We start from the raw sequence: 15,160 nt of genomic DNA on the forward strand, positions 1-15,160 counted from the left end.
TATTCCATTTGTGGACACACCACATTTTGCTAATCCTTTCATCCATTGTTAGGCGTTTGGGTTATTTGCACTTTTTGGCCAGGATGCATAAGGCTACTGTGAACACACATGTACATGTTTATATATGGATGTATTTTTTATTCTCTTGGATATGTACCTAGGAGTAGAATGGTAACTTTATATGTAATATTTTGAAGTGCTGCCAAACCATTTTCCAAAATGCCACTTTGCAACCTCACCAGCAGTGCACCAGGGTTCCAATTCCTTTCCAACCTTGCCTACCCTTGTCACTGTCCATCTTTTTAGTATATCCGTCCTAGTAGATGAAAAGTGGTATCTTAGGGTTTGTTGGAGGTGTTCTACATCCAATTAATTAATTATTTTTCATTGTACAGGAAACAATACTTTAATATGTGTGAGCACTATGGAATGGCTACATTGAGCTAGTTAATATGTCCACCATTCTATGTGTGAACATTTATAACTCAACCCTCTGAGCCAAGTGAACGACACATTGTCATTAACTACACTCACCATCATGTCCAATCAGTCTTGAACTTATTCCTCCTGCCTAACTGAAATTCAGTACCTTAAGCCAACATTTCCCCAATCCCAGCCCCTCTCTGCCCCAGCCCCTGGCAGCACCGTTCTACTCTTTGCTTCTAAGAGTTTGACTTTTTTTTAGATTCCACTATAAGCAAGCTCAAGAAGTATTTTGTCCTTCTGTGCCTAGTTTATTTCACTTAATATAATGTCCTCATGTTGTGAAGACAGGATTTCCTTCTTTGTAAAGGCTGAATAGTATTCCATGGGGGTGGGGGTGGCACACACAAATGGTGGACAGATAGGTTGATTTCATATCTTGCTTACCGTGAATAATGCTGCAGTGAGCACAGGAGTGTGGACATCTCTTGGGCATATAGAGTTAAATCCCTTTTGGTCTGTACCCAGCAATGGGACTGCAGGATCAGATGCTAATTCTATTTTTAGTTTTTCTCCTACTTCAAGATTATGGTAGGTCTTGTTATCCTGCTATTTAATGTGGCAAAAAAGAATCACACATATAACTATATCCTAATGCCTCATTTAATATTTCAGAAGCTGTAACCAATACAATTGATTTCCTTCATATTTCTTTGTTCTGAGGGGGTCCATAGCATCTCCACACCATCACAGCCAGGGTCTGCCAACTGGTATAAGAAGATGGTTCTAAAGCAAGATCTCAGAGAGTACATTGACTTAATGTCAAACAGTTGGCCATTATTTTTTCCAATAGCTTGTGAACCTGGGCTGAGGTTATAGCTCAGTGGTGGAGTGTTTGCCTAGCATGCATGAGACCCTGGGTTCAATTCCCAGTACCAAAAAAAAAAGTTCTTACAATAGCATGTGAACCTGAGGCTGACCCCGTTTCCTTCCATTCTCTTTCCCCAGCAGAGGTCCGGCCCAGTGGGAGACCCATCAACACTGCCCGGGAGCCACCGCTCACCCAAGCCTCAGGTAGGTATGGGGAGACTGTTGGCTCAGGACATTGGCATTGCCTCTGCCACGCAGTTGGCCAGAACCATGCACATGAGTTGCTGAGTGCCCAGGGGCACTGTAGCTGGAAATCCAATGGGTTTCCCCCCCACCTCCCAAGGCAGGCAGACTTCAGGACCAAGTGAGCCTGAAGGAAGCTGAACCTGCATCCAGAATAGAGAGCCAGGGCCTCCCTGAAACATGTCCAAAGCTCTGAGCTCTAGACCATGGTGTACGACAGCCTCTCCTGGCATGGGACTGGCCAGTAAGATGGTCACACAGACACAGAGACCCAGGTCTTGCCTAGGGAGCTTCCTGGAAATGGTTACCTCTTTTTTTTTTAATTTTTATTGTTTTATTATTCATATGTACATACAATGCTTGGGTCTTTTCTCCCCCCTGCCCTCACCCCCTCCCTTACCATCCACTCCGCCCCCTCCCTCTCCCCGCCACCCCCTCAATACCCAGCAGAAACTATTTTGCCCTTATCTCTAATTTTGTTGTAGAGAGTATAAGCAATAATAGGAAGGAACAAGGGTTTTTGCTGGTTGAGATAAGGATAGCTATACAGGGCATTGACTCACATTGATTTCCCGTGCGTGTGTGTTACCTTCTAGGTTAATTCTTTTTGATCTAACCTTTTCTCTAGTTCCTGGTCCCCTTTTCCTATTGGCCTCAGTTGCTTTAAGGTATCTGCTTTAGTTTCTCTGCATTAAGGGCAACAAATGCTAGCTAGTTTTTTAGGTGTCTTACCTATCCTCACCCCTCCCTTGTGTGCTCTCGCTTTTATCATGTGCTCAAAGTCCAATCCCCTTGTTGTGTTTGCCCTTGATCTAATGTCCGCATATGAGGGAGAACATACAATTTTTGGTCTTTTGGGCCAGGCTAACCTCACTCAGAATGATGTTCTCCAATTCCATCCATATAAAATGGTTACCTCTTTAAGACAGGTATTATGTCTTTCAGAGTGTCACATCCAGAACTGGGCTCAAAACAACAGGTGTGTCCTGACCAATGCAAAATTACTACAGACATTTTCTGGATCTTATAATTTATTGACCACAGTCTTCCTTCCATTATTGTAACACATACCTCAAACAGTCAAATTATGAAGAGAAAAGGTTTTTTTGACTCACATTTCTGGAGATCAGTCCGTGACTGGTTGTCCCCCCATTACTTTTGGGCTGGTGGCAAGGCAGTACATCATGGTGGGAACATGTGACAGAGGAAGCCCATTTACCTTATAGCCAGGTGTAAAGGATAGAGACAGGAAGAGAAAGGAGCTGGATCCCACAGTCCCCTTCAAGGGCACACCCCAGTGATCTAAAACCTTGCATTCAACCTCAACTCAAAGTTTCCACCACCTCCCACTATTGGCAAGCTGGTAACAGCCTTTAACACACAAGACTTTGGGGGACATTCCAGATCCAAACTATAGCTGCTCATTAGCACATGTATCATATAGGAAACAAGACTAGATTCAGCATCACAAACTCAGTTCCAGTGCCGTTTTGCTCACTGATCAGCTATGTCCTTGGGCAAATGAGTTTCACTTTAAGCACAGTTTACCTTTTGGAAAAATAGGGATCAAAATTCTTACCTTAGAGAATTATTACAAGGATGAATGACAGTTTTAGTAGCTGTTACTCATGAGGTGCTTTTAGGCACTCAGCAGTGAGTACCAGGCAATTTGCAGTGTTGGGTCATTGAAGCCCCATGGAGGTGATGAGGCAAGTAGATGGCCCCTACTTCTACAGCTACAAGTGTAGCTGGTACAGGTGAGGAAGCTAAGGTGCTTGTACTTAATCAAGCCACTGGTAAGTGTCAGAGCTAGGACTGGGATTCCTCTTTCTGACTTCCTCAGCTCACATTCCATGCGACACACTATTTTGACATGTCTTTCCTCTGTTTCCCCTTTCTCTGTCTTCTTTTTCTCCTCACTCTTTTTCATAGTTCCTTCTTCTCTCTCTTCTTATCTTTTTTATATTTTATTTTCAATTGACAAATAATAAAGACATGTTTGGGGGGTATAATGTGAAGTTGCAATGTTTATATGTTGCAGTATAATTAAATGAAATGAACATCAGTGACCTCTACTTTGATGAGCATATTTAAAATACACTCTTACAGCAATTTTGAAATATGCTATTATTGGCTATCGTTGTCCTGCTGTGCTTAAATCAACTTTTTCCTCCTGTCCATCTAAAACTCTGTACTCTGAACATCTCCCCATCCTGCCTTTCTTTGCCCACCCCATTCCATTCTCTTCCTATGTGAATTTGACTTTTTTAGCTTGCTCATGTAAGTGAAATCATGCAGTGTTTGTCTTTCTATCCCTGGCTTATTTCACTTACCACATTGTCCTCCAAGTTCATCCATGTTGTTACAAGTGACAGAATGTCCTACTTTTCAGAGGGTGAACAGTATTCCGTTCTATATCACATTTCCTCTATCTACTGACCTATTGGTTGTTCCCATAATTTGACTGTTGTGTATGTGGTGCAGTTAACATGTGACATTCAACATTCTGATTTTAATTCTTCCATCCATCTGTTCTGAGATGCCAGAGTGTTCTACCACCCTCCGCATGTGTTAGACACTGGGGAAAGAAAACTGTCTCCATGAGTGAACTGGGATGAGGGATCAGGTGGCCCTCATAATACCAGCAATACAAAGAATCCCTCTTACATCTGTCTCTCAATTCCTCTAGTTCCTGGTGACGTTTTTGCCAAGAATTCCCTATGGAAAGGGGCCTACGAGTACCAGGGGAAGAAGCAGCCAGCCATGCTCAGAGTAACTGGTTTTCAGGCTGCCACCAGCAAGGTCAATGCAACCATGATTGACCACAGTGGTGTGGAGCTGCACTTGGCTGGTAAGGAGGAGGACATTTCCGTAAAAGCAGGGCAGGCAGGGAGGGTAATGGGCAACATCTTTGCAAGAATGAGTCTGATGTCACTATGTCATATTGTCACGTGAGGCCGAGTCGCTTGGTAGTCAGGGGGAGGAAAAAGTGTCTATTCATCCTTGTTTCCATGACAAAACACCACCAGGGACTAAAGGAAAATGATTAGGTGACAAACATGAAGAACTCTTATAAACAAAGAGAAAGGAGACTGCTGTCTCTACAACTGAACCACACACAGGGCAGAGATTCCCCAGAAGCCCAAATGCAGTCAATAAACAAAAGAAAAAATAGTTTTCAGCAGTAATCAAAAAAATAATAAAAATAAACACAAAATGTCATTTTCCACTCATCCCATCAAATCTGAGCCTTTAAAGTGGTGACCTTAGTGCAAGTCCAGTTAAGCAGTAACCATCCAAGCATAAAATAAGCCAGTTCTAGAGGACAATTTGACAGTTCATATCAAGATCCCTGAGAGTGCTGGATTCACTAATTACATTTCTAACCATTTTTATTGTAAGAAATTGAGATGAAAGGAGTCAAACATTTATAAGTAAAGGATGTCCACTTTAGGGGGATATTTGTATTACAAAAAGCTAGAAACAAAAAATGGAATTCCCAAAAAACAGGCATATGTATTGTAATTATAGCTGCTGGACAAAATATCACACTGATTTGGGGGAAATACACACATCAATCCATTTAAAATACAACTCAGTTTCTGAAGGAAAAATTGTATTCATAAGAAAGAAAATGGGAAGTATTTACACCAAATGTTGAGAGTACTTATTTCTTTTTTAATAACACTTTGTAATTGTACAGATTTATGGAACACAGTAGTTACTGCTTAATAACAAGATCAGGAGCGATTTTTCTTTTCTTTATACATCTCTGCATTTTTAAATTTTTTCCTTAGTTTTCTCTTATTGCACTATCAGAACAACTAAATATCCTTTTAAAAAACAAGTGTTTTTTGAATATATGGATAGATAAATGAATGCACATATAGCCCTGCATACAGAGGTCCATTCATTCATATGCTCACTTTCACATGGCCACATAGTCACGTCCTCTCACTTGCTCCAACAAGTAGCCATAACACACTTACATACTCCTGTGTGCACGCCCTCAGCCTTCCTGCACCTGCTGAATTGTAACATACCCATGCATTAACAGGTCAAAATACACAAAGTCACATTCGTGCACGTGTACAGAGAACATTTCTACCAACAGTTCCATGTGAAATTCCACTCAGGCACTCAAACCCACATACTCACAATATTTGGTTTTTGAGATTTTGGTATCCCTTTTAAACCCCTCAAACTCTCATTACTCAGGAAATTACAAGAAAGAAGATTTCCATCTCCTGCTCCAAGTCTACCAGATTACTGGGCCTGTGGAGATCTTTGTGAATAAGTTCAAAGATGATCACTGGGCTTTAGATGGACATGTAAGTTCAGCAACTAGACCTCTGCATACCCCGTCTCATCCCCAGTTCCCAGACCACTGGTAGGGAAGAGGAAGACAGAAGGGTGGGAAACTCTTCAGACCATGTGGAAACTTGGGGAATGTCCTAGGAAGGAGCAAGAGAGTCCCAGTCTGCTAATGAAGTGCAGAGAGCCTCTGTGTCTGAGAAAGATAGTTAAGTTCTGCTGTTAGAACAGGGAACAAGGATCAAAGGTCAAGGGTATAAGAGCAAACGTAAGCAAGTCGAAGGTCATGGTGTAGTGGTGTGGGCTGTGACCATCTGCCCACATTTGAGGAGGTAGACAGTGGGTGATTTAGCACAGCTTAAGAGACCAGGACCTGGGGGAGGGATAGGACTTTCTTTCATTCCATCGTGGGAAAGACATTACATTCCACAGCATTCTCAAAGTAGAAACCAGTCCCTGGGGATTAGCCTCTGCCCATACCTTCGTATTTCACAGATGTCAGGATTGTGAATAGTGTCACCTACCAAATCCTTAGCATCCGTGTCTGGGAGTGCTGGAGCTAAAAAAGGAAGGATAGAAAAGTGCTGGAGGCCATGGTGGGCAAGAGTGGTAGAGGGCTGAGGATTCACAGTGTTCATGGTAGACAAGACTAGCTGGAGCACTGTGACTGAGTGACTGCTTTATAAACCCATTAGGAAAACCAAATGGCTTCTTCAGGGTGGCTGGCACCCAGTTAGTTCCTTGCTGTGCCTAAGGCTATCTATGGGTTCCCCTTGGGTATCCGAGGGAGCCAAGAGTACCTGGGGCTACTGCCTGGGACAATAGCCAACCACCAGAGCCCCTTCCACAGCCAGCCAGGGCCTGTTAGAGAAGATAGGTGAGTGCATGGATAGAGGCATCACCAGGGATGAGGCATGGTACCAAGAGTGAAATACACGCTTTTACTGCTAAGGCATGGGCCACCTGTCTGAGCATCGTAAAGGCTCAGAGGCAGAGAAAGCAGGGAGGAGTTATGTCCCCAGCCACTCCTCAAAGCTAATAGCTATTAGAACTGTGGTGACCCCGCCAAAGCATGTTGAATCTGCTAGGTACATTTAAATCATGGTTCTGTTTCCTACATGATGCTCCAAAACACTTTTCATCACAGTAATAAAAGCTCACATATCTAAGGCCTATTAATGAAGCAGTCTAAGTGTTTTATGAGTTCACTCAGTTCTCACAGCAATCCTATGACATACATACCGTTATTATTCCTGTTTTGCAAATGACAAACTGAGACATAGGAGATTAAGTGATGGCTGGTGCCCTTCACTCCATGTCAGTCACGCTCTGCCCTTGCCTAGGTGGATGTCAGAGCATCGGGTTGGTGGGTGACACCAGCCTGTCTGGCAGGTTGTGTCAGACTATGAATGTGTCTCAGCTTGGCCTCACATGGCCAGCAGGAGTTCGAGATCTTTCTGGCCTGCCTCACATCTTGCTCTCTGCTCCTCACTCTCACAGGTCTCCTCAGAGTCCTCTGGAGGCACGTTCATCTACCAGGGCTCAGTCAAGGGCCAAGGCTTCGGGCAGTTTGGCTTTCAAAGACTTGGTAACTAGCATGCATCCCCTGAAAATGTGAGCTTGCGGGGCGGACGGGGAGCTGTGTTCTGCGTCAGGGAAGGACACTGGCCAACCTCAATGCCTGGGACCAGGCATCCTAGGCTATTTCAGACCTAGGACACCTCTGAGATGCTGACAAAAGCTCTAACATTGCTTTCCAGGGGCAAACACCTGTACCTGGCCCATTCTACCTTTACTGGCCTACTTCATGCTCACCAGGAGTTGACTTATGGGCCACCGGGTGTCCCCAGTCTCAAGTGGGCTCTCAGGGCTGCCCTTGCTGGTCATGGCATTTCCTCCTTAGCACAATCCCAGAAGGCTCCCTGGCACCAAAGAGGCTTGCCTCCTGTGTTCCCTCCTGGTTTTGTGACACTGTGTGCCTCATGTCATCCAAGCCAGGCCCCCACACTTCAGAGACTGCTCCTGAGCCCGAGCTCATACTGATTCAGGGAGGGGCCCTGGCTTCTCAGGGGCAGTGGAGGGGGACACAGTCCTGGGCTATAGGTCCTCAAGAGCCAGATCTATATCCCAGTCACTGTCAATTCTAGTCCCTAGGAGCCCCTGCCTGCCAGCAAGATTCCACCAGAATCTTCAACAGGAAGCCCTCTCATTATTAAGCAGATACCTGCCTCCCTGTCGTTCTCCCTCCTCCCTGCTCTGCTCTTGTGGGCCACATGGAGTAGGACTGTGCTCTTCCATGTAGCCACCATTCAAACCCGGGGCACCATCCCAGCCCCCTCATCCGAGCATACCAGGAAGACCAGGAGATGAAGGCTCTTGGCCAGGCTCCCCAACCAACTCTCTGTCCCCTGTGGAGCCCAGCCCCTTACTGAGGTGGACACTGACAGGGATGAGTGGAGCAAACTGTGATCAATTGGGAGTGGGGGAGCCTCCAAACAAGGAGCCCCTGACACCTCTTGAAGCAGAGCAGTTCTTCCTGACTCCACTGTATTTTGGCTTCATCTTATATATGGTTCCATCTGATGAAGGGTTTCTATGGCCAGAAGAAGTATAGAAACAAAGCTGCATTCTTTTAAGATCTTATTCAGACATGGGTTCAGGTCCGTCTCCCAGGACAGGAGACAGTCCTCTGGGAATAGTCTGACCAGCACAGACAGAATCTCAGAGCTCTTCTCTGGGGAAAGTCTGGGCTGAGTGTGTGAGACAGGTGGCTAGAGTCTGGGCACTGGGCCCAGCATTTCTGCCAGCTGAGCTGGACCAGGTGACACTTCCCAATATTGTGTGGTGTGACAGAATGGCCAACTGGGACCCTCACCTCAGGTCTCTGTGACCTGAATGTCATGCTTTTGGATTTTGCAGACCTCAGACTGTTGGAGTCAGACCCTGAGTCCATCGGCCGCCACTTTGCTTCCAACAGCAGCTCCGTGGCAGCCGCAATCCTGGTGCCTTTCATTGCCCTCATCATTGCAGGCTTTGTGCTCTATCTCTACAAGCACAGGTACAGTGAAGGCCAGGCACAGAGCTGGGGAAGGCGAGAAGACTGGTATGCACCCCCATCCCCACTCCAACCCACCCGGGACCCTCTTGGCTCAGGAGAGGGTAAAAAAGAAGAAAAAGGCCCCTCTCCTCTCCACTTCTCCTTTGGACCCCTGAGTCTCTCTTTGTATGTCAAGGTCACACTTTCTTATTCCCAGGAGAAGACCCAAAGTTCCATTCAATGGTTATGCAGGCCACGAGAACACAAATGTTCGTGCCACATTTGAGAACCCCATGTACGACCGCAACATCCAGCCCACAGACATCATGGCCAGCGAGGCAGAGTTCACAGTCAGCACAGTGTGTACTGCAGTATAGCCCCCAGACCTGGCTGCCACTGCCGCTGCCACCGAGAGCCCCGCCTCCAGCAGCTGGTGAGATGGGGGCTGGGGAGAAAGAGGGCAGTGGGAGGCAAACAGGCCTACCAGAACTTCAACAGGTATACACGTGTGCACAGGTGGCTCGGGCACACAAAGACATCCCCACAGCACAGGCACGAAGCTAAGGGCTGATATTGAGCATCACGGTGTGTCAGGCACTGAGCAGGCACCTCACAGATCCCACTGAATCCCCTCTCACCTGTGAGATGGGTCCTCACTGCAGATAAGAAAACTAAGGACAAGCACATAAAAATCAACCAACTTGACCAAGATCCCATAGCTAAGAAGGAGCAGGTCAGAATCCATTCTCCAACTAGGAAGTCAGCCCTGCAAGGGAACAAGACTACAGATATAAAAATATATGTTCTGCTATGTGTATTCCTTACCTATGCCTCACCCCAGTTTGGGAAGATTAAAATTTAAAGACAAAGATGGACCCAACTAATGTTCTTTCATTCTTTTCCCTTTCTTCCTTCTTGGATCTACCTCTTTTCTCCTGCCTCCTTCTGTTTCCACCCCAACCCGTCCTGCTTTTTTCCCAACTCTGCTGTTGTTTGTTCCCAGCTCCCAAGAGGGCAGGAAGGAGCTCCCCTGAGCACAGTGCCCAGTACCCATCTTCGTCTGTCTTTCTGCCTGTGTCTGCCACTGCTGGACTCGGGCCCTCGCTCTGCCACCATCTGTGCCCACCAACCTGGAGAGGCCTCCCACTAAGCCCTGGCAGGGGGCAGTAAAGGAAGAGGGGCTGCAGATAGAGGAAGAAGTTTATGAATTTAAAATAGCAAAGCAACGTGTGTGTGTGCGTGTGTGTGTGTGTGTGTGTGTGTGTGTGTGTGAGCACACAAACCCCTCCTTCATCTTGTCCTATGGAAGAGACCCCAGAGGCTTAAAAAAGTGTGTGTGTGTGTGTGTGTGTGTGTGTGTGTAAGATGCCCCAGCCTCTGCTCCCACAAAAACAGAAAAGAGATGAAGAGGAACACAATCAGCTCTCAAACCAGCCATGAGTGCATTTGTAGGATGCATCCTGTGGGGTCAGTGTGCAGAAACCAACCCTGTGCAGATAGGCAGTCCATCTGCATGACAGCAAGGGTCATCCCAAGGTCAGAAAGATCATCTTTGGAAATAGTTTGGTAATCAATTTCTTTATTTTGGGGGCATAATTATACTGAGTTCTAAACCTATTGAATTAAAAAGTCATTTGGGTCTAATAGCATTGGAAAAGTGTTCCCAGGAGGACAGGGCAGGAATCTGGCCCAGGAGCCTAGGGTCACACCATGGTCAACTGCCCAAAAGGAGGAGAAGAGAAAATATATCTGGGGCCCAGACAAGGAGGTGCTGGACAGGAAAAGGGAGCAAGCCCTTGCACCTGAAAAATGATGGCCTCCACTTCCTAGGTTTCTTCTCTGTGCCTGACACTTTATTTGTATTATTTCTAGTATGTAAAATACCACCAAAGCAGGATTTTTTATTCCTCTCTTATAGATGAGGAAACAGAGGCCCAGGAAGGTAAAGATATGTGAGCCACAAAGTAAGAGTAGAGCAAGGATGCAAACCTGGATCTCTTTGGTCCCCAAGTCCACTACACCCACTAACAGAAAACCAGGTCTAGAAGGGACACCAGGGCTGGGAATGTGACTCAAATGGTAGAGCACCTGTCTGGAAGGGGCACCAAAAGCAAGGATGTAGGGGAATCTTTACAGAAGTCCTGTGGCCAGTTCTAGCAAGCCACACAGGGATACCTGTGTCTAATCTGGGCTCTACTCACTCTGCCTGGACAGCATCAGGTCAGGGACCCAGTACCCCCAGCCTCCTGGAATTGGTGCTGCCCCTGGGCTCCCAGAAACCCCTGCCCAATGGACATGGCTGCTCCCAGATCACAAGAACCGAGCACACGAAAGTCACACACTCTCCAGACCCTCACATGTAGCTTTGGTTTATGTTGACAGTTTCACTGTGTTTGGGTCACTAATGAATTCCATATGAATACTGTTAGAAAACTCATGAGTTTGAGAATCAAATATGGCCCTTAGAGCCACTTTCTGTGTCCTAGGGAAAGTGGCCATGGGCTTACACTCCATGTTAGCCTTGGCTGTTCACGTGGCATACTGAAATATCAAGTAGAACTGCATGAGAGCAGAGGGGCGGGGCCTTCTGATTCTTAAGCCAATCCTGAATTGGAACAATTATAAGACCTGACTGGTTGAAATTAAGATGGGCTACAGTAAATGAATAGTGTTCATTTCTAGCAGATGCAATGGAGGCAGGCAATGTCAGGAGCTCACTTCTGTCCACACCCCTTCTAGGATGCAGCATCCCTGGGCCAGGTAGAGGAGGACCAGTCCAGACACACACACTCACACTCATCCCCTTCCATCCCTGGAAACAAAGGCAGAAGTCCTGCTGCTCCTTCCCCTCTGATACTCCGACATCCAGTGGGCTCTTCCTCTAGCCTAGCCTCCACTCTCTTTCCTGTGTTTCCTCACAAAGTGCCACAAGATGACATGCCCGAGGAGGACAGGCTGGTGGGCACCCAGCCCTTTGCTGTGCATCACCCACCCCACCTCTGGTATTTTCTCTCCACCTTCAGAGGCTCAGAAGGAACAGGAAAGGTTAGGCCCTTCACCTGCCATTCATACCATATACCCACCATCATAAAAAAAGAAAAAAAAAGAAAAGAAAAAAAGGTAAAAAACAAAAAAATCTTTTGTACAGAGATATATTTTTATTATACAAAGTTTGTACAGTACCAAAAAGGAAAGAAAAAAGGGTGTAAATTTTTTTCATTATTGTAGGTACATGGTAGTGAAAGCCTTTTTTGTAAATGTAACAAAATGTATAAATATGGTTTTCAGAAAACATCAAGTGCTGTAAATATGTAATCTACACACCTTGGCTTGTCTGCAGTATATACATTTAATTTATCTGTCTCTGTATATGAGGCTTTCCCTCTGGGGTTCTGCATTATGGTACTTTCCTGAATTTGAAAGCAATTTTAAATTTTTTGAATTCAAATAAAATATAAATTTTTGCATTGGTTTTCTTACATTTTTATGACCTCTTTCGTGGCTACGGGAAAGGTGTCTGTTGGGGAAGAGGAGGAAAGACATGTTTCAGGATAAAATCCATGAGACAAAAATGTCAAAGTCCCTTTCTTAACTGCATCATGTTAACTCTGCTACATGTTGAACTCCCAGCAAAATGACAGTGAATACACCAAATAACACAGTTTAACTCAAAATGGATCAAGACCTAAACAGAAGACCTAAATCTATAAATTAACTCTTACAAGAAAACAGAGGGGGAAAAGCTTCATGACATGACTTGGCAATGAGCTCCTGGATATGACACCAAAAGTACAGGCAACAAAAGAAAGGTAGATAAATTGAGCTACATCAAAATATGAAGTGTGTGCACCAAAGCACATAGTCAACAAGGTGAGGCAGACTATAAAAAAGGAGAAAATATTTACAAATCATATATTTGATCAAGGATTAATATCCAGAATATACAAAGATATAAAATGTCTAGAATAAAGAGCACCTGCAAAAGATTTGAACAGTCATTTCTCCAAAGAAAATGTATAAATGGCCAAGAAGAAAAAGCAGTAATTATTAGAGAAACACAAATCAAAGCCACAATGAAATATGACCTCGCACCCGTCAGGATGGCTATTATGAAAAAGTGTTGGCAAGGATTGGAGAAAGTGAAACCCTTGTGCCCCATTGGCAGGAGTGTAAAATGGTGCAGCCACCATGGGAAACAGTCTGGTGGTTCCTTTCAAGATTAAAAATAGAATTACCATATGATCCAACAATTCTACTTCTGGGTATATATCTAAAAGAATTGAAAATAAGGTACAAAGATACATTTGTAAAGATCACTCACAGTAGAAATTTTTACAATAGCCAAAAGGTGGAAACAACCCGAATGTCCATCAACAGATGAATGGAGAAACAAAATGTGGTACACACATACAGTGGAGTATTATTAGTCGTGTAACACAAATGAACCTTGAGGATATTTAAGTAAAATAAACCAGTTACAAAAAGACAAAAGACTGACTGTATGACCAATTACAAGAGATACCTAGAATAGTCAAAGTCAGAGAGACAATAGATGAAGATTGGTGGTCTCCAGGGGCAGCAGGGAGGGAGCAAACTCAAGTTACTGTTTGATGACTGCAAAGTTTCGGTTTTAGAACATGAAAAAATTCTAGAGATTGGTTGCAGTGTGGTGCAAATGTACGAAATGCTACTGAACTATACACTTAAAAAAGTTAAGATGACAAATATCATGTTGGATGTATTTTACCAAAATAAAAGTCTTAAAACTTTAATAGTGGAGCCCAAGTCAGATCAGGCAGGAACCTGGGGACAAAGAAACTGCTCGTCTTCAGGGATGGGATTTGGTCTGTACTTTGGAGGTCAGAATCTAAGATCCCCATCTATAGCAGAGAAAAACCAACTCAGGGAGAATCTTCCAGGCAAGACAGTCTTTAAAGGAACAATGAGGAAGGCCAGAAAGACTGGTGGGAAGTTAAATGGCTTCATTAGGAGTCATCACTTTATGTGAAAAATGCACCCAAGCTACCTTCAGCTTCCTGACTTTAATTCCCCTTCACTCTGCATTTTTTCAGGGACATAAATGGTAATTATTTCCTGACAATAGGGAAACAACTGTCCCATGGAACCTCAGGTAGACTGTCAGGGATCAGAGTCACAAACTAGACTGTTGTAAAACACAAGCCTCTCTTTGATTAAGTCTAAATTCAAGACTTATGTTCACCTTAGCACACAAACACATTATCGAAACAATTTCTGAGCACCCCCCCAAAACCAACATGGGCAAATTTTCCTAAGATGAAGGGCAAAGAAAGGGGATGAACCCACACCACAATGCCTGGAGACAAGCTACACCTTCCATAAATCGCTAGATCAAGAGAAGAGAGTGCCCTGGAGCTGAGAAATCAAATAAGCAACCAAAGCCACTCCATCCCTCACTCTAACAGAATCGCCCACCATTGCCAATCTAGGAAAATCCTACTCACTTTTTCATCATGGACAGAAGAGGACAGCCAAGTATCTTCAGAGTCTCTATAAAAGTAAGATAGAAGATGAATAATGAAACATAACATTAAAATACCCACTAAAAATAAATTAGAGGAATACTTTTTTAAATGTATCTCGTCAAGCTTTAACTAAATATAATTAAACAGTTGATTGCAAATATTAAAGTTCAACACATCTCAGAAATTCAAAACTTAAGACTATAAATGGACATATATTTAAAAAAAAAGAAGAACAAGCATACCTTAGAAATCCAAACCAAACTGCAACCTGTCCCAAGGACAATAGATACAGAAAAGAAAATATAAAAAATCACATAGAAAATTAAAACATCTAAGAAAACAAAAATTACATGAGGATGACAAAAATTACGTGAGGCTGGAGATATGGCTCAAGCAGTAGAGCAGGCACTCTAGCAAGCTCAAAAGCCCTGAGTTCAAACCCTAGTCCCACCAAAAAAAAAAAAAAAAGAGAAAGAAAGATATGGTAGGCAAAGTAAGCCAATTTACATGCAGTAGGAGCCCTAGAAGAGGGAAACCTGAATAAATGAAGTAGAATTAATATTAAAGTTATACCCTAAGAGAACTTCCTAGAACTAAAAGAAAAAGTTGACCTACACATTGAAAGGTCAGTCCTGTTGTGAGACCATCCATGTAAACTCTAAGGTTTTAAAGAAAAAGAAAACATTCAGTCTTGGGGTGGAGCTCAGTGGTAGAGCACCTGCCTAGCATGCACAAGGTCCTGGGTTTCACCCTACAAAAAGGAAGGGAG

The 15,160-nt window shown here is 44.1% G+C and overlaps 2 protein-coding genes across 12 annotated transcripts in view; one reads left to right on the forward strand and one right to left on the reverse strand.

The window, feature by feature from the left end:
- Csmd2 (CUB and Sushi multiple domains 2) overlaps positions 1 to 10,719 on the forward strand; it is a 546,763-nt gene extending 536,044 nt beyond the window's left edge. For 2 of the 4 annotated variants that reach the window (XM_074080638.1, XM_074080635.1), the window contains 7 exons: positions 1,432 to 1,497; positions 4,226 to 4,387; positions 5,755 to 5,867; positions 7,351 to 7,438; positions 8,770 to 8,908; positions 9,105 to 9,320; positions 9,891 to 10,719. In XM_074080638.1, coding sequence (XP_073936739.1) covers positions 1,432 to 1,497; positions 4,226 to 4,387; positions 5,755 to 5,867; positions 7,351 to 7,438; positions 8,770 to 8,908; positions 9,105 to 9,264 — 728 coding nt within the window. In that variant the 3' untranslated portion in view covers positions 9,265 to 9,320; positions 9,891 to 10,719. The remainder of the gene's footprint in view (positions 1 to 1,431; positions 1,498 to 4,225; positions 4,388 to 5,754; positions 5,868 to 7,350; positions 7,439 to 8,769; positions 8,909 to 9,104; positions 9,321 to 9,890) is intronic. The other 2 variants (XM_074080636.1, XM_074080637.1) reach the window with 2 other exon arrangements.
- Positions 10,720 to 12,269: 1,550 nt separating this feature from the next.
- The window catches only part of Zscan20 (zinc finger and SCAN domain containing 20), a 40,118-nt gene continuing 37,227 nt past the window's right edge, over positions 12,270 to 15,160 (reverse strand). For 7 of the 8 annotated variants that reach the window (XR_012449988.1, XR_012449987.1, XR_012449984.1 and 4 more), the window contains 3 exons: positions 14,634 to 14,659; positions 14,371 to 14,416; positions 12,270 to 12,404 (listed from right to left, as the gene is read on the reverse strand). The gene's annotated coding sequence lies outside the window, so the exon portion shown is untranslated. The remainder of the gene's footprint in view (positions 12,405 to 14,370; positions 14,417 to 14,633; positions 14,660 to 15,160) is intronic. The other variant, XR_012449985.1, reaches the window with a different exon arrangement.

This window comes from Castor canadensis, chromosome 7 (assembly GCF_047511655.1).
Source record: "Castor canadensis chromosome 7, mCasCan1.hap1v2, whole genome shotgun sequence".
NCBI lineage: Eukaryota > Metazoa > Chordata > Mammalia > Rodentia > Castoridae > Castor > Castor canadensis.